Raw genomic sequence first — 19,833 nt, 5'->3', positions numbered from 1 at the left:
CAGCTAGGGTTGGCGACACACGGAGGACAGCAATAGATAAAAGCCATAATAGTTGAAAATTAGTTTTTCTGTTTGTTGCTTTTTATGCTGTGACTGTGTGTGCTTGTTAGTATGCATGTTAAGTAGACTAACATAGTCAAAATTCCTCACTTTAAATAACTAAGTGGGAGAGGGATTTATTTTAAATAAATTTCACGGTCTCCATTACTGGTTTATAAGTGATGCAACAAGCTTGCGCGTTGGCTCTGAGTGCCTTCCTCCATATCGGATGAGCTTGTTTGCGGATCACTAGATTAAACTTCCATTTTGGATGACTATAGGAAGCTAATTAAGAGCGTGTGATCTTTCCCATCGGAAGGGGCACAATCTTATTAATGGACTTAGTGTCAAGTAATGGTATACACTTAGGCACGTCTAATAGTATCCTCCCCATCGGAGTCACTGCTATTATTTGTGCGACTGATGAAAACCAACTATTAATTTGTCAAATAAATAGGTTGACAAGATAATAAAACTAAAAACCCCTCTTACAAATGTTTGATTTTGTATATGTCCACACTATCGTGGCATACAAAATTCACGGTATTTGAGGTAATTGTATTTGTCATAAAGATTTATTGACAAGATAATTAATGGGTAAACCCCTCCTCTTACAAATGTTTAATTTTGTATACGTCCACACCATCGTGGCATGCAAAATTCACGGTGTTTGAGGTGTTGGTGAATTTAAATAATATTGTTTGAGGAATCAATATTATTTTAAATTCAAAAGTTTGACCAAATATTTGATCAAAGATAAATCAACTATTAATTTTATTCGTCATAAAGAAAAGTTGACGAGATAATAAAACTAATGGATAAAATCTCTTCTTTGATTTTGTATACGTCCACACTATCGTGGCATACAAAATTCATGGGGATTTTAAGGAATTGATCTTGATCAAATATTTTTGTGATTCTTAGGATTTAAAATGTTTGTCAATTCCCTAGATGTTATACTATAGAAAAGACTTAGTAGTCCCAATTGTAATAATTGGAAATAGGACTTGGACATTAAGGTAGTCTATCTTCTTAGAACTAAGAACAATATAGGTGTATTTAATTCATTAGTTGAAACATGTTTAGTGGTGTTATCTACTAGAACTTGGAGTATAGATACAGATGCCATTAATCATGTCCGCAATTGATTGCAGGGTTCCAGGAAACCCGACAACTAAATGAAAATAAAAACACCATCCACATGGGCACTGCTATAAAAATGGCAGTTGTTGCAGTGAGAGATGTTTATCTTTTGATAAGAATAAAATATGGAATTTAAGTAATTGTCTTTACGTACCAAGTTTAGAAAGAACTAGTTTTCAGTTTCTAAACTATTCAAAGAACTTGATATTCTACCTCTTTTAATAACAAAGTTGTTATTAAGAAAAAGAGGGAAGTTATCTGTTCTGGTACGTTGGTTGGCAATTTATAAATCCAATAACTCCCACGATGCAACAAATGAAAATTAGTGACACATCTTCTAACTTTAAGAGAAAGCAACCTTCGGAAATGAACCAATTATATCTTTGACATCTAAGGCTAGGTTATATTAACTTGAGTAGAATTCATTGGTAGCTGATGAACTTTTGGGTTCATTGGTAGTGGAAATCTTTCCAACCTGCGAGTCTTACTTGGAAGGAAAAATAACCGAGAAGCTTTTAAGTACAAGAGGTATGGAGCCAAAGATACATTGGAATAGGTTCATTCTGATTTGTGTCATCCTATGACAAGAGTTAGTATCGAATATTTCGTCTATTTTATAGACAACTATTCAAGATACAAATACATTTACTTGATGTGCCGCAAGACTAAGTTCTTTGATTAGTTCAAAGAGTACAAGGCTGATGCGGAGAAATGTTAAAGTAAAAGTATTAAGTCACTATGGTAAGATCGTAGTGACAAGTACCTCTTGGGATAATTTAGGAGTCACTTATCAGAAGTCGGGACTCAATCCCAACTAGCTGCACCTAGTACACCCCAACAGAATGGTGTAAAAGAAAGAAGGTATAGGACTCTTATAGAAATAAGTAGATTGATGATAAATTAATTACCAAATTCGTTTTAAGGATATACACTAGAAACAAAAGTGAACATAATACCTTCTAAAGTCAGAACTCTCTACTCCCATAGAATTACAGAATAGGCGTAAGCCTAATATGAAGCATATTCGGATTTGGGTGGTCTAGCACATGAGAGACACTGATAAGTTGGGCAGGAGTTCACTTGTTTGTGAGTTATCCTAAAGAAACGAAAGTAGGTTTATAGTCTTAAAAATCAAAAGGTCATTGTTAGCATCAATGATCGATTTTTAGAAAAGGACTATGTAATAAACCACGTGCCCATAAGTAAATTTGTTCTTACGGAAATAATAAAAGACATGTCTAATCTAGTACCAACTGTACAAGATGAGATACCACAAGGAAACTGCAACACGTATCACAAATGATACACAATTGCAGAAAGTGCCTCGTCGTAGTGGGGGGGGTTGTTAGGAAACCTAAAAAGATTCATGTTTTGGGAGAGTTTTTGGACTCGATCCCTGGAGGGCATGAACCTGATCTCCGGACATATGACGAAGCACTCCAAGATAAAGATGCAGCATCTTGGCAAAGAGTAATGAATAACAGAATTAGAATATATGTATTCTAATAAAATCTGGAAGCTTGTAGAACCACCAAATGGTGTAAAGGCCTTTGGGTGTAAAAAGGTCTATAATAGGAAAAGAGGGATAGACAGGAAGGTAGAAACTTTCAAAACAAGGCTTGATGAAAAAGGAAACTTTTTCACTGGTAGCCATGCTTAAGTCTATCCGGATTCTTTTATTTATTTGGCAAGTGGATGTCAAGACAGCATTCCTTAATGGAAGTCTTGAAAAAAGCATCTATATAAAGCAACCAGAAGGGTTCATTGCAAAGGGCTAAGAGCATCTTGTGTGCAAGCTCAATCAGTCTATGGACTGAGGCAAAGCTTCAAGGTCATGGAACATCCGGTTTATCAAAGTAATCCAGACCTATGGATTTATTTAGTAACCAGATAAGTCTTGTGTATACAAAAAGTGTTATGGAAACGTGGTGGTATTTCTTGTACTATACGTAGATAACATTTTTGGTAGTTGGAAACAATATCAAAATGTTGTCAGAAGTAAGGGTATGGATATCCAAATAATTCGATATGAAGGACTTGGGAGAATGTATATATTCTTGGGATCAAAGTAATAAGGGATCGCAAGAAAAGAATATTTTACTTATCCCAAGCTTCATATATCGAAAAAAAAATCCTTGCTCGTTTTAAGCATGCAATACTCAAAGAAAGGTTTCTTACCTTTTTAGCATGGAGTAACTTTATCTAAAGAAATGTCTCCGTAGACATTAAAGGAGATAGAGGAAATGAAGGCAGTTCTTTATGTTTCGGCTGTCGGAAGCCTAATGTATGCTATGCACGAGATCAGAAATCTATTTTGCCAAGGGCATAGTTAGCAGATATCAAAGTAATCCTGGACAAGGACATTGGACTGCAGTAAAGCATATATTGAAGTACCTTAGAGGCACTAGAGATTATATGCTAGCTTACAAGGCAGTTATTTTGGTCCCTGTGAGTTGCACGGATTTTGACTTCCAGTCGGATAGGGACAATAGTAAGTCAACCTCGGGGTTTTGTGTTTACTTTAGGAGGTAAAGTCATAACTATGGAAGAGTGATAAGTATAGGTGTTTTTCTGGACTCCACCATAGAAGCTGAGTATATGGTAAACCTCTGAGGTAGTGATAAAAGCTGAATGACTCAATAACCTCAAGATAGACTTAGATATGATTTTCTGGTTTGTCCAAAGATTATTATAATTTATTGTAATAATAGTGGTGCAGTAGCAAACTCGAAGAAACCATGAGTCTATAAGGCAAGTAAACACAATAGAGCGCAAGTACCACCCATTACGAGAAATCGTATAAACGAGGAAAAGTTGTTGCTACCTAGATTGCATCAGATGATGACCTATAGATCTTTTCACTAAGGCCCTTAAGGCAAGAGCTTTTGATGGGCATGTTGAAGGGTTGGGAATCAGGTGTATGGCAGCAGATATAGCAGCTTAGTCTTTTAGTATAAGTGGGAGATTGTTAGGATGTATACTAAAAGTCTAGCTTTTGGTATAAACATTTATCTAGAAAAAAGAATCACATTGGTCAAATGTCTACATTTATGATAAATGTAGTTGTTCAATTAATTTATATTGTAGATAACATGGTGTGTGGTGTCACACACAGAGGATCATGTTATCAGTACCTTATAAATTATAAACAGTAGCTCACGACCAAAATAGAAAGGAACAAACCATTGGAAGGTCGTAGTGTAATTAGGTATTAGTTTATCTTAACTATATAATTACACTAGTACACTTAGAGTGTATTGAGTAGGACCATTAGAGGTCGTTTCTTTTATACTGACTTTATAAAGGAATAAAGACCTCAGTTATTATGGAAGTGTGTGCTCTTAATCCTAATATAATAACAAGCACATATATTTGATATTTATTTCTTTAATTTATCAATGGGTGAGATTTAGTTCGATAAATCAATAAGCCCGATAAGTTGGGAAATGATATCACTTATAGTGTGTATTGTTGATTATAGAAGGAAACTGTGTCCTGGTAATCTAGGTTGAGAATGTCCCCAAGAGGAGCTCATAAGGATTGTCATGTTAAACCCTGCAGGTGGACTTAGTTCGACATGACGATAAGGTTGAGTGGTACTACTCTTGGACTAAGATATTAATTAAATGAGTTGTCAGTAACTCACTTAATTAGTGGACATTCGACATATTAAACACAGGGAGACTAACACATTCATAATAAGAAGGAGCCCAAAATGTAATTTGGGATTGGTGTGGTAGTGCAATAATAGTTCTCTAGTGGAATGAATTATTATTAATAAAATTAAGTTGTGTGTTCGGGGCGAACACGGGATGCTTAATTTTATCGGGAGACCAAAACCAATTCCTCCTCTCGGTCCCTATCGTAGCCTCTTAATTATAGATTACTATACCCACCTATACCCACCTTCTTACCCATCCCATAGGGGCTGGCCAAGCTAGCTTGGAGACCAAGCTAGGGCCGGCCAAAGTTTGGTCCATGGGTGCTTCAAAGTGGCCGGCCCTAGCTTGGGTTCAAGCTTAGTGTGGCCGGCCCAAATTAAAATAAAAGGATTTTTATTTTTAAAATTTTTCTTATGTGGATAACATGATTTAAAAGAGAGTTTAAAAATTAAATCTTTTCTTTTATAAGATTCTACAAAAGATTAAGAGAAGAGCTAAATCTCTTTCCTTATTTGTAGATTAAAAAGGTTGATTTTAATTTTGGTTAAAACTTTCCTTTTAACCATGATCATGATTTAAAAGTTTAAAAAAAAAATTAATGATTCTCTTTTATTAGTTTCTACAAAAGATTAAGAAAAGATTTGATATCTTTCCTTATTTGTAGATTGAAAGGAGATTTTAATTTTTAGAGATAACTTTCCGGAAATTATCCACATGTTTAAAGAAAGATTTAATTTATAAAATTTCCTTTTAACCAATCATGAAGGGATAAAAATTATTGGAGAAATTTTTTTATAAAATTTCCGGAAGCAAATAAGGAAGTTTTAATTTGTGTTTAAAATTTTTATTTGCTTGGAATTTTGGTTTAGCCGACCATTATAATAATGAGAAGAAAATTATTTTTAATTAAATACATTTTTCTTTTTCATGGCAAAAGAATTAAGGAAGTTTTTATTAAAATTTCCTTATTTGCCAAGACCAAGGATTATAAAAGAGGAGGTGGAGGAGCCTTCATGGGTGAACAACCTCTATTATTCTCTCCCTCTTTTCCTTGGTGTTATGGCCGGCCATCCTCTCTCCCTCTCTTCCTCTTTGTGGTGGCCGAAACTCTACCTTGCTTGGAGCTTTTGTGGTGGCCGAATACTACTTGGAGAAGAAGAAGAAGAAGGAGAGAAAGCTTGCATCCCTTGGAGCTTAGTTGGTGGAAAAAGTTCTTCATCCTTGGATTTTGGTGCTTGGCCGAAACTTGAAGGAAGATGAAGAAGGTGCTAGGTGGTCCTCGTCTTGGAAGATCGTTACCCACACAACGTCTGAGGTTAGAAGAGGAATACGGTAGAAGATCAAGAGGTCTTTCTAAAAGATATAACTAGTATTTTTCCTTTCCGCATCATACTAGTTATTTTTGGAAATAATACCAAATACAAGAGGCATACGATTCTAGTATTTCGAATTTGTTTTCGATGTTGTGTTCTTTTGTTTTTTCTTTTCCTTGTGATTTGATTGTTCTTTTCGGTTGACCTAAAGTTATTTAAGGAAATTAAATATTAACTTTCCTTAAAAGGCTTTGTCAAGTCGGTGGTGGTTGTTCCCATATCCAAGAAGGTCATGTGCCTCGCCACGTCAGTACTGGGAGCCAATTATGGAAACTAATATTTAATGAAATTAATAACCTAGGTGATTTGGATCGAACGTGTTAAGTTCCGCAGGAGATCCGAGTCTAAACCTAAAAGAACAAATAAATTAAACTTAGGATCAAACGTGTTAAGTTCCGCAGGCGATCCGAGTTTAATTTAAAAGAACACATGGTAGCTAGGAAAAGGTTCAGACCTTTGTACAAAATTTTTGTACAGTGAAACCATTAGATTTTCCGAATAGCAACCAACAGTAACTAGCGATGAGCTCAACAATAATGGGCCTACCAATCGCTCAGCATGTAATCATGCAAGATGATGCATGACACTACGCATGAAGATCCTACCCATATCTATGTCCATAAAATATGTACCCAAAGAAAATAGATGGATCAAATAAGAAAATCTAGGTACACGTGTCAGATATGGTAAATGTCTAGTTCGGTATATCATAAGGCATGGTATGTTACTACCACTATGAGTATAAATAATCAGGACAATAATAAATCATAAATACAAAATAGATGAAAGCATGCAACAGGTATCATGTAGTGACATACCGAAACAAAGACAAACATAATTATTACTAGAGACTATAATCTACTAAGCATATCAACATGACATTATCAAAAGAGATAAGTCAAGGTACCTGCCTCTGATATAGCGCGTGCCAAAAGTAATCCCATGAAAGATAACTCGTCGCAAATCAGAATCCTGTAATAAATCATACAGTTTAACTAAGTTTTATTATAACAAAATAGCTAAACAAAATCCTAATCTGATCAGGAACTATATAACTCGATTAGCTAATCCAATCTTACAAATTTATAGGTTGATTAATAGTTTAAGATGAATTTTAACCTCTCAATAAATGCAAATTTATAATCCAGCTCAAATAATTGCTATTGATCATGTACGTACGAATTTTAAGCTACTTTTCATGTAGCTAAAACAGGAGTCAAATTTCCTTCATCTTACCCTATCACAAGTTCTTCCTTGTTGACCAAAAGTTTGCTTGCCGAAATATATTGCTACCAAAGATTTTGTAGCTGAAACCTCCTAGAAACACCAAGTTCGAATGACCGGAGGCACTGCCAGAGACGCGTGTTGTGGAGAAACAATGGTCGATATTTGGAGATGTTGCTGTAGCAAAATAGTGACTATCACCACAGTGAACAGACAACCCGTTCATCACAGGAGCCCAAATCAAAAATCCAAATACCCAAATATACCTTACTTAGATTGGTGCCAGTCGCTTCCTCTTTGTTGGCGTGTCTGAAGAGGCGAGCGAATAAGGAAGACTCGACAGTGGAGTCTAGGGCACGGAATAGGGAAGATCAGGAGAGGGCTCGGTACTCCCTCTTCTGTCCGAAGATCGCTGGCGCAAGGGGGCGGCGATCTGAGAGAAGGACGGCTGAAGGCGATCGGAAGAAGAGGAGCTGGCGGTGTCGATTTCCGGCTGGCGACAACCGGTCATGGGTCCGCAGTGGTCGGCAGTGGCACTAGGGCACAGGGGAGGCGGCCGTCTGCCGACGCTAGGGCAGAGGGACCGAGGCGTCTGCGGGTGGCGGCGTCATCGGGTGGAGAAGGCGTGGCCGAGAAGATGGCTAGGGCACGGAAGAAGGGAAAAGGAAATAGGGAAAAAGAAGAATCGGCGTGAAGGAAGGGGAAGGAAAACATAGCACAGAGGTGCCCGATCTCCCTTGGCCACCAGTTTTGTTCGCGAGGGAGATGAAGCGCGAAGCAAAGCGTCGGTTGGGGGGAAAAGGAAGAAGGAAGGGGATGTCGTCGGGGACGGCTCGGGCACGCGAGCAAGAGAGAAAAAGAGAAATGAAAATAAAAGGAAAATAAAATAAAAATTCAATTTTTCCTCATTTAAATGGAGTAGCCTAAATAGGTTTTCCTGTGTCCCAATATTTATCCCCGTAACGTATATCATACGTCCTCCGAAAAATTCTCAAATTTTTTTTAAAAATTATGAAAAATTCCGTTAAGTTTATTCCTCTATTTAACCTTATTATTTAATTAATATTTGGGGTACCATATTTTACATTCTCCTCCACTAATAAAAATTTGGTCCACTAATAAAAATTTGGTCCCCAAATTTCGTTAATTACCATCAACAATTACTAACAACAGATAAATAGTATAAATGTTGAACGAAAAATTAACTCACATACCTCAAGTGAAAAGATGAGGGTATCGAGTTCAGATCGTATCCTCAAACTCCCAGGTAGCCTTCTCGTCAGAATGATGCTGTCATCCGACTTTAACCAGCCGAATAGTCTTGTTCCGCAGCTGACGCTCTTTTTGGTCCAAAATCCGTAGCGGAACCTCCTCGTAGGTAACGTCAGGCTAAATGGGAACTGGCATATCTGACAGTACATGTGCTGGGTCAGCTACGTATCTCCTTAGCATAGATACATGGAACACATCGTGAACGCCTGCCAGAGACGGTGGTAGTGTCAGACGGTAAGCTACTGCTCCAATCCTCTCCAAGATCTGGAAAGGCTCAATGTATCGTGGAGCTAGCTTACCTCAGAGGCCAAATCTCTTCACCCCTTTCGTGGGTGAAACTCTCAGGAATACATGGTCACCAGTAGAGAACTCCAGGGGTCTCCGTCTCCGATCAGCATAACTCTTCTGGTAGTCCTGCGCTTCTAACATCCTCCGTCTGATAATACGAACCAACTCTGCCTCTTGCTGAGCTCTATGAGGTCCTAACAGCTGGGCCTCCCCAACCTCCTCCCAGAGGGTGGGTGTCCGACAAGGCCTACCATACAACGCTTCAAATGGTGTCATATGGATAGTCGAATGATAACTATTGTTGTAGGTGAACTCTACTAATGGCAAGTGGTCCTCCCAACTACCTCCAAAATCCATAACATAAGACCTCAGCAAGTCCTCTAGAGTCTGAATAGTCCGCTCTGACTGTCCATCTATCTGCGCGGATGGAAAGCTGTGCTGAATCGGAGCTGTGTGCCCAAGGCTTGCTGCAGACTCTGCCAAAATTGGGACGTGAACCGTGGGTCTCTATTTGATATAATACTCAATGGAACACTATGCAATTTGATGATCTCCCGACAATACAGCTCTGCCAATTGATCCAGAAAATCGGTCTTCCGGATTGCTAAGAAGTGTGCAGATTTGGTTAATTGGTCAACGACTACCCAAATCGCATCGTGGCATCGTCGTGTCCTAGGCAATCCCGCCATAAAATCCATGGTGATATGCTCTCATTTCCACTCTGAAATCGGAATCCTCTGAAGTAATCAGGTAGGTCTCTAGCGCTCAGCCTTCACCTGCTGACAGACAAGACATCTAGCTACAAATTTCGCGATGTCTTTCTTCATGTCGTTCCACCAGTAGGAACGCCTCAAGTCTCGATACATGAAGGTCCCACCTGGGTGGATAGCAAATTGAGAGCGATGAGTCTCCTGAAGTAATTCTTCCCTGATCGGGTGAGATGGAGGTACACATAATCGGTCTCGGAAATATATAATACCCGCGTCATCTCGGGTGAACTCTATATACTGCCCGGAAGTTATTTGGCTGCCAATGGACTGTAAGTGTTGATCATCGGCCTGGGCCTCTTGGATCCTCATCCTGATCGACTACTGAGCAACCATGGTAACCAGAATACCCTGCTCTGTCCGTCCCTACTCCTCAAGGCTCAACTCGGAGAAACCCTGAATCAAGTCTGTGACCACAACTCGGTGGCAAGCTAAAGTTCCTCTGGACTTCCGGCTAAGCGCATCGGCAACCACATTAGCTTTCCTTGGGTGGTAGCTAATAGTACAATCGTAAGCCTTCAGGAACTTCATCCATATCCTCTTTCGGAGATTAAGTTCCTTTTGAGTGAAAAGGTATTTGAGACTCTTATGATCAGTGAGAAACTCAAATATAATACCATAAAGGTGATGCCGTCAAATCTTCAAAGAAAATATAATGGCGGCTAACTCCAAATCATGTACTGGGTAGTTCTTCTCATGCTCCTTCAGCTGACGAGAAGCATAGGGGACTACCCTGTCGTGCTGCATCAAGACAGCGTCCAAACCCTGAAGAGAAGCGTCGGTGTAGAGTATGAATCCGTCCTCTCCAGAAGGTAAAATCAAAACTGGTGCCGACACTAATCTCGCTTCAGCTCTTGAAAACTGGTCTCACAAGCCTCAGACCACGTGAATTTCATGCCTTTCCTGGTCAAGCGTGTCAGCAGCATAGCGATACGCGAGAAACCCTCGACGACACGTCTGTAATATCCGGCTAATCCCGAGAAACTCCGGATCTCCTGAACTAATTTCGACTGCTCCCAACTGGTGACAGTCTCGATCTTCTGAGGGTCTACTAAAATACCTCGGCTAGACACCACGTGTCCGAGAAAACCAACTGAGGATAGCCAAAAAGTATACTTGCTGAACTTCGCATATAGACGATATCGTCGAAGAATCTCCAAGACTATGCAAAGATGTTGTGCATGTTCCTTCTTGGAACGAGAGTAAATCAAAATGTCGTCGATGAAAACGACAACGAACTGATCTAGATACTCCAGAAAGATGCGGTTCATCAAATCCACAAACACCGCTGAAGCATTTGTAAGCCCAAATGACATTACCAAAAATTCATAGTGTCCGTATCTAGTACGGAATGCTATTTTTTGAATATCAAATTCTTTGACTCTCAGCTGATGATACCCGGATCGTAGATCAATCTTGGAATATACTAATGTACCTCTGAGTTGATCAAATAAATCCTCGATCTGGGGTAAGGGGTACTTATTCCTGATGTTGACTGTATTCAACTGTCTGTAATCGATGCACAACCTCAGAGTATTATCCTTTTTCTTGACAAATAATATTGGAGAACCCCATGGAGAAATACTAGGGTGAATAAATCCCCTGTCCAATAATTCTTGGAGTTGTACCTTTAGCTCGTCCAACTCTTTCGGTGTTATACGGTATGGAGCTTTCGATGTCGGCGCGGTTCTTAGAATCAGTTTAATAGCAAACTCCACTTGCCTTCTGGGAGGCAAGCCTGATAACTCATCTGGAAATACTTCCGGATACTCTCGGACCACTGGAACATCTAAGAACTGAGTACTACTACTGTCGTCAGTATTAATCAAAGACAAAAGAAATTCCTGACAGCCATGTGACAACAGTTTCTGAACCTGCATCGCAGAAATGATCGATATGTCGTTGTCCTTGATGCCAGTGAAATCCCACAAGGGTTGGTTCGGAGGTCGGAATGTGACCACCCTCGTTTGGCAATCAACTGTGGCATGATATGCAGACAGCTAATCCATGCCAAGGATAATGTTGAACTCGACCATTTCTAGTATTAATAAATCAACCATGAGTATCATATTGCCAAAATCTAATGGGCAACCTCTGACTTCCTGAGTGACGTCCAATATATCATTAGACGGTAGGGAGACGGTCAGTCACTGCGGTCTAAGGGTAGGTAGTCTACCTATGTCCCTCATGAAAGCACAGGAAATAAAGGAATATGAGCTACCAGTATCTATCAACATGTCAGCAGATAATGCATAAAGTAAAATCGTACCGCGAAAAATGTATCCGTCTGCCCGCTATGCATCCTCTCTGGTAACCGCGTGAATACGTCCGATCTCTGGTAGTGGTGGATGTGGTAGTGCTGCCAAAGGCTGTTGCGCCTGAGTCTGAGCCTGCCACTGAATCGATGTCGGATACTCTACCAGAGATGGATATGAGGGTTGTGACTGATACTGGACAGGTGGTTGGGGCTGCGGCTAGTACTGAACTAGTGGTTGAGGCTGCGGCTGATACTGCACTAGGGATGAGGTTGTGACTGGTACTGAGCCAGTGGCTGAGACTGCAGATACTGGACTAGTGGCTGAGGCTGTAGCTGATACTGAGGTCCCACGATAGAACTCTGAGGTACGATAAGGGCACTGGGGTGCTCCTGTCTGTGTATGTCATATGCAACCGCTGTAGGGGGAGCTGTCCTTTGCTGATGATGCAAAGATTGGACTCTCTGCCCTCCTCATCTAGTCCCTGGCTAACTGTGCTCTCCCTCATGAACAACAACTCCGGAAGCCATATGCTGAGCCTTCAGTGAACAATCTCGGCTCAGGTGCTCGGACTGTTTGCAGTAATAGCAAACTGACTATCTCAGGTCGTAGGCTGAGGTGATGTGGTCTCTGGACCCACATCTGGTGCAATGAATGTCGCTGGCAGGCTGTTGTCGGTTCTGCTGAGGAGACCGGAAATATCCTGATGAAGATCACCCTGACTTCTGAGGCCGACCAGATGCCCCAGAAGTACCCTACCCTGGACAACTACGACCACTCTGTTGCTGTCCGGTAGCCTGTGGCTGCTGAATCTGTCATGATATCCGATCAGTTTGCTTCCTTTTCTTGTCCGGATACGCTCTCTGGTGAGCTGACTCAATCATAAGGGCTCTGTCCAGTGCTTCTATATAAGTCGAATTCCCAAAACCGGTAAGCTTTACTTGCAGATGTCCATCTAGTCCCTGAACAAACTGAAGCATACAAGACTTGTCCCAGAAAATCCTGACGGCGTGTCATCTGATATGACCGTGGAAAGTATTGGCTCTCAAAAGCCTCTCTGAATCTTGCCCAGGTGATATTCGGCTCGCCTATAATGGAACCCTGAGTATCCCACCAGATATCGGCCTTGTCCCATAAATGAAAAGCAGCCAGCTCTGCTTTCTCCCACTCGGAGCAAGCCATGTAGAAGAAGATCCGCTCCATAGTCTCTATCCAGGACTGGGCCACACTCGGATCGGTCTCTCCGTGGAATAGGGTGAATCAACTTTTCATCGACTCTGCCAAAGTTGGGATCTGAGCTTGTGTCGCAACTATATCAGTAAGGTGAGTAGGGACAACTACAGGAACTGGCGGAACCACTAGGAGCTGATACTACAGGTGGTACCACTAGATAAGCCGGGGGAGGTATCCCCGGTGCTGCTGCATAAGCTGGGGCAGGTGCCGCTGGTGGTACTGCAGGGTCAATATAGGTGGGTGCGGCTGGAAGTACGGTAGGTGTAATTGGTGCTACTGGTGCGTGTGCCAGGTACACAACGGCAGGCACTGCTGGAGGAGGTGTCGAATATGCCGCAGGCAAGGCTGGAGGAGGTGTTGGATATGCCATAGGCATGACTGGAGGAGGTGCCAGATATGCCACAGGTGGCATCGCTAGTGGCATTGTAAATACTGTATGAGTGGGTACGACGGGTACGACGGGTACGGTCGAGGTAGGTACCTCTGAAACCATCGGAGTTTGAGAACCCGACGCGCCCGCAGTACCATGCGGAGTCTGTCCACCGACAGGCTCGACCCTAGCAGACATCTCTAGCGACTCCGTCGCCAGGGATTCCAATGTCCTCTTGCGTGGCCATCCTGCACCACGTCTCGGCATGGGAGCACGTGCATTTTGCCTCATATATGTTAAATTATTACCCGAATATTACTACAAGTACCAAAATTATAAAAGTTTACATTTTACCTATTTGTTGTTTGGAGATGTTCCGTCGCTGTGCAGCCCCCATTTATGACCTCGAAACTCCTAAACGAGAAAAAAAATCAACAGAAATCTGTACAACTCCAAAAATTACCCAAATTAACTCGCTAAACTCGAAAATCCAAATCTCGGAAAGCAAGTATCATAAACCTTGCTCTGATACCAAAAATATTGGTATCAGATTAACTTAAAAAAATCCAAAAAGAAAAGCAAGTATCGTATACTTTGTTCTGATACCAAAAATATTATCACGCCCCAAGTAGTCCCTGTCAAAAGAAATTTCGGCAGCATCTCCCTTGTATGGGTGACAATATGAAATTTACTACAAGACCCTCTAGGCCACACAAACCTCGGCCAACATGGCCGGAACAGTAATAATAAACATAACTAAACAATCCATGCAGTTAATAATAAATCAGCCTCCGGCTGACTACACAATCACGTAGTTTATTTGAAAACCACCTACTCCACTACTACTACGGAAAATGCAAAACACAATAGAGAAACCATCGCAGCGAAAAATAAGTAGTAAACCCAAAGCTCGATAAAAATTCCTCGAGTACAAATCATACAAATCACATATACATAAAATGTAACAAGGAACCAAAAGACTAAAGAGTAGAAAATCGACTTGATGCGAAGTGGGGACTAGCGACAGGAATCTCCTGACAGCCTCAACCTAAAATAGATAATATCAACGGGGTGAGTCCAACACTCAGCGGATACCAAGTTAACATGCATAGTAAATTATAATTAATAGTAATAATCATAGAGTACAGTCTCCTAGACAAAAGCTAGAAATGCAAAATAGAAAAGTCTGAATAGAACTGTACTCACCAGGGCCTCCTATCAGAATAGTAAGGTCGTCAGACCGAAAATATCATGTCTCCTGTATGTATGTTAATCATATGCAGCAAACAAAGTGCAGTAAACATAAGCAATAAATGCAATCATGCATATGATGCAAATGACATGGTCACCCCTGACGTTAGTCAGCCATCTCACACACGATGGTGAGACCGAGTGGGTAGGGCTTGTTGGGTTTTTCGGGCCGCGAAAATCGCTTTTCGCGTCGCGAAAACCTCGAATCACCCAAAGCCGTAGACCCGTGCAAGGAAAACCAAACGAAAATTATGAGTACGAGTTTTAAATATCTAGATCTACTCCTAGATCTATGTGTTAAGAAGTATACCTTGAAGCGTGCCCATTCGCGTTCCCGCTCGTCCAAGGAATTGCCGGATCTCTAGACCGTCAAGCGTCGGTCCTCTAGAAGTATCCACACGGACACGTAGGTGGAGAAAACCTCACACAAAGGTGTGCTAGCACCTTGGTAAGATTCGGCCAAGCAAGGAGGAGAGGGAGAGGGAGAGCTTGAGAGGAAGAAGATACAATAATCATCACTTGAATGAAAATGAATCCATATTCATTCAAATTGTGGCCGGCCACATTTCCCAAATGTAACCCCCTCATTAATGCATTAAGTTGTCATCAAAGAGGGAATGTAACCTCCATGAGGTGGCACTCACTAGTAACTTCCATGAGGTGGCAACCACGATGATGTGGTGCATCATCATTGGTCCACATCAATGTCAACTCACCAATGAGGTGGCATAAAGTCAAGTCAAACTTGACTTTTAATCTTCCTCTCAAGTCAAGTCAAACTTGACCAAATCTCTTCCATGGTTGATCTAATCTAACCATTTGATTCAAGCCAATTTAATATAATGAATCTAATTCATTAAATTAAGTTGATTTAATAAGTCATAATCTAAATTAGATTCATTGAATACATGAATCAACTTGAGTCCAACTCAAGTTAGCCCAATTAGGATTACTCTTAATCCAATTTGATTCATCAAATGAATCTAATCCTCTTGGTTCATCATATGAACCAAATCTCCATCTAATTGTCCTTAGTGTGTGACCCTATAGGTTCTTGTAACGTTGGCAATGCCCTAAACCCATTTAGGAGCACAAGTAATGAGCGGTATCTAGCAACACATCATTACTACTCAAGTTACAAGAATGTCGAGATCTGACATCACCTTGTGACTACTAATTGTGACTCTTCACAATATATGACGAGTGTCCTTCTATCCTAGACATCTAGATTGATCAATGTGAGGCATAGACCGTGTCATCCTCTGACCAATCTAAATCTTGAACTCCAAGTAGACTCACTAAATCAAATGAGCTCAATATCCCATATTGACTCATTTGGGCATGGCCATGCACTTCGTGGTCTTACTCTATCAAGAATACCGATGTCTCTCCCGTCATATAGGAGGGATAGATCCCATCTACATCACTCACATCCCTCTGCATAATTTGTTATATACCCAGTAATCGCCTTTATAGTCCACCCAGTTACGGGTGACGTTTGACGAAACCAAAGTACATAACTCCTTATGTAGGGATCTATGGTGACTTCAGGTCTAAGGACTAGTAGTCATACTAATATCCACATGAGAAAGTATATGACACTCATATAACGATCCATGATACTTTCTCATGGCGGATCATTCAGTATACATTCTCTAATGTATACCCATGTGTCAACTTGATATCTCTATATCCATGACTTGTGAGATCAAGTCATCGAGTTGACCTACATGCTAGTCTTATTGCATTAACATTGTCCCTGAATGTTAATACTCGACTAGGAATGATTAAGAGTAGTGTTCCCTATATCATCTCACTATCAGTTCAACTAACCGATTGATATAGGTGAGAACCATCTACTCAAGGACATTATTATACTTAGTTTATTTGGCACCAATACAAGTAAGTATAATAACCAAAATCCAAATGTCTTTATTAATATACAAGAATATGATACAATGAGTCCATACAATCATCAAATGATTGACTCTAGGGCTCTAACTAACAATCTCCCACTAGCACTAGTGCCAATCAGTATAGGCTCTAAGGCCTAATGACCTAGTGTGACCATCATGCTTTCTCTGTGCCAAAGCCTTGGTCAAGGGATCTGCAATGTTAGCCTCTGTAGGTACTTTGCAAATCTTTACATCTCCTCTATCGATAATCTCTCGAATGAGATGGAAGCGTCATAGTATGTGCTTGGTCCGCTGGTGTGAGCGAGGTTCCTTCGCCTGTGCTATAGCTCCATTGTTGTCACAATGGAGCTCAACTGGGTCAGCGATGCTAGGAACCACCCCAAGTTCAGTGATGAACATGCGGATCCAAACTGCCTCCTTTGCTACCTCTGATGCAGCAATATACTCGGCTTCTGTTGTAGAATCAGCTACTGTATCCTGCTTCGAACTCTTCCAGCTGACAGCTCCACCATTAATGCAAAATACGAACCCCGACTACGATCTATAGTCATCCTGGTCGGTCTGGAAGCTAGCATCACTGTAACCCTTTATAGTTAGCTCATCATTGCCTCCATATATTAAGAAATATTCTTTAGTCCTTCTTAAGTACTTAAGAATATTCTTGACCGCTATCCAGTGACTTTCACCTGGATCTGACTGGTATCTGCTCGTCATGCTCAAAGCATACGAGACATCAGGTTGAGTACATAGCATGGCATACATGATCGATCCTATGGCTGAGGCATAAGGGATCTGATCCATGCGGTCTCTCTCCTCTCTAGAAGAGGGACCTTGAGTCTTAGAAAGACTCACGCCATGTGACATCGGCAGAAATCCCTTCTTGGAGTTCTGCATGGCAAACCGAAGGTGTACCTTGTTAATATATGTACTCTGACATAGGCCAAGCAATCTCTTAGATCTATCTCTATAGATCTGTATCCCTAGAATGCGGGATGCCTCACCTAAGTCCTTCATTGAGAAGCAACTCCCTAGCCAGGTCTTGACAGACTGAAGCATAGGGATGTCCTTCCCAATGAGTAGTATGTTATTGTCACGCCCTAGAGGAGTCCCTGTCCGAAGAAATTTCGGTAGCATCTCCCCTGTACGAGTGACAATCTGAAGCATTACTACATACAAACTATACATCAGCCACACTCGGCTGGAATATATATACAAAATATAAACAACATCACCACGCAATTAATAAGCCTACATGGCTGAACGTAAACACATAGCAGCGGAAGACATAAAATGATACGAACGTAAAACTAACAACGGCACTAACAAAAATGTCTGCAACCACCAGACGGGACTCCAAAATCCATATCGAAGCATGCAATACCAAGTTCACAAAACCAAAACATAAATAACGTTAGCAACCAAAACAAGAAAAAGGAACTATCCTCGAGTGTGTCGTGGGACTGGCAGCTGGGACTCTCCAAGCATCCATGACTCATCTACCTGTTACCTGGCGAAAGAAAACCATTTTTGCAGGGTGGTGAGTATTGGAACTCAGCGGGTAAGGAAAGAGATAGTGCATGAATATACATATAACTAGAAAGTGAGCCAAGAGTATACAGTCTCATACAGAAATAGCAGATACTACAAAAGAACCAAAACAAATGCTCATACCTGAAACCATATCCTAGGCTAGGTATAGTAGGTCAGAACTGGTACTAATCTGCTACATTACTGTTCATAACTACAGAAGTAATTAGCAAGGTATATACCAATTTTCAATGACTAGACATCTACAACGAGAACATATCTCGACACAAGTAAGCATATCAACATATGTGAACAACGACAGTAAGTAAGCAATAACAGCATATATAGATAGCAGCAGCGAAAACAAATATAATAACAACAGCGTATTCACGGATGGTCACTCCCGCCCACCTCTCTGTACCATGACCCCTGTATGGTCGAGAGGCCTGGTCAGTGACAGACTGTACACCACTCCAGCTACCACTCACACGAATGGCCGAGGGGACAGTTGCATAGTAGCTAACTAGCTACATCTGCGACGGGGTCCCTGCTGCTCGTACTCCAGCTACCACTCACACGAGTAGCCGAGTGCGGCAGGACAGGACAAGCGACATCAACTCCAGCTACCACTCTCTCGAGTGGTCGAGGGTGCGGCATGCATGCAATGACATGATGCGAACAATGCAACAGTCATCATATATATATATATAAGCAGAAACAGGTATGCTACATGAAGCCAACATGCTCAATATCATGCATAAATAAGCAACAGTCAAAGCAAACAAACATGGTAACTAGTATCTGCTACTGATCATGGACAATAACAAGAGACTGTATAGATATGGTACGAATTTCTCAAAGATTGCGTGGAAGTATCAAGCGCAGGAAAAATAAGAGTGAAGTCAAGGTAAAATAGTCCTTATCCAAAATAATTCATGCACCAAGGTCAAAGTACTAAAAGAAAACAAAGCAAGAAGTACCCGCCTTTTTCTGTCGATCGTGCTAAACTAGCTCACGCCAAAGTGCTCGTCTCGAATCAACATTCTGCAAGTCACGTGAGATACAGTTTAACTAATCATGTTATATATCAACTAGCTAAACCTAGTTCCCAAAACCGATAAGGTAACTCTCCATTGCAATGATTATTAATCAACACTAATCGTCGGTTTACCTCGATTAATCCAATGGTTAAATTAGATTTAACCCAACATTATCAACTCTTAAATTGGTTCATTTAGCAATCCATTTACTAAACATCACAAACCCAACCGCAAGGGGTTGAAAATTAAATCCCCGTCAACAACAGATTAACATATCTCTAACCTAATAAAGAAATCCCATTATCACCTCTTAACCTACTGCATGAAGAAGTCATTCAACAATGAAACAAATTTGCAATCTATGAAACCTATTAAAGGTAAAACCAAATCCATCATGAAGAAACCATACAACATTGAAACCAATCTGCCATCTATTAAAACTATCGCTAACCAGAGGAAGAACAAGTCCTTCA

At 40.8% G+C, this 19,833-nt stretch overlaps 1 protein-coding gene across 1 annotated transcript; it reads right to left on the bottom strand.

Moving 5' to 3' along the window:
* Positions 1 to 13,338: 13,338 nt before the first annotated feature.
* On the bottom strand, positions 13,339 to 13,893 carry LOC121978343 (leucine-rich repeat extensin-like protein 1). The gene has a single exon (XM_042530702.1). The coding sequence runs from the start codon at positions 13,891 to 13,893 to the stop codon at positions 13,339 to 13,341; it is 555 nt and encodes a 184-aa protein (XP_042386636.1).
* Between the last annotated feature and the right edge of the window lie 5,940 nt (positions 13,894 to 19,833).

This window comes from Zingiber officinale, chromosome 4B (genome assembly GCF_018446385.1).
Source record: "Zingiber officinale cultivar Zhangliang chromosome 4B, Zo_v1.1, whole genome shotgun sequence".
NCBI lineage: Eukaryota > Viridiplantae > Streptophyta > Magnoliopsida > Zingiberales > Zingiberaceae > Zingiber > Zingiber officinale.
This window is presented reverse-complemented; position numbering and strand designations above follow the sequence as displayed.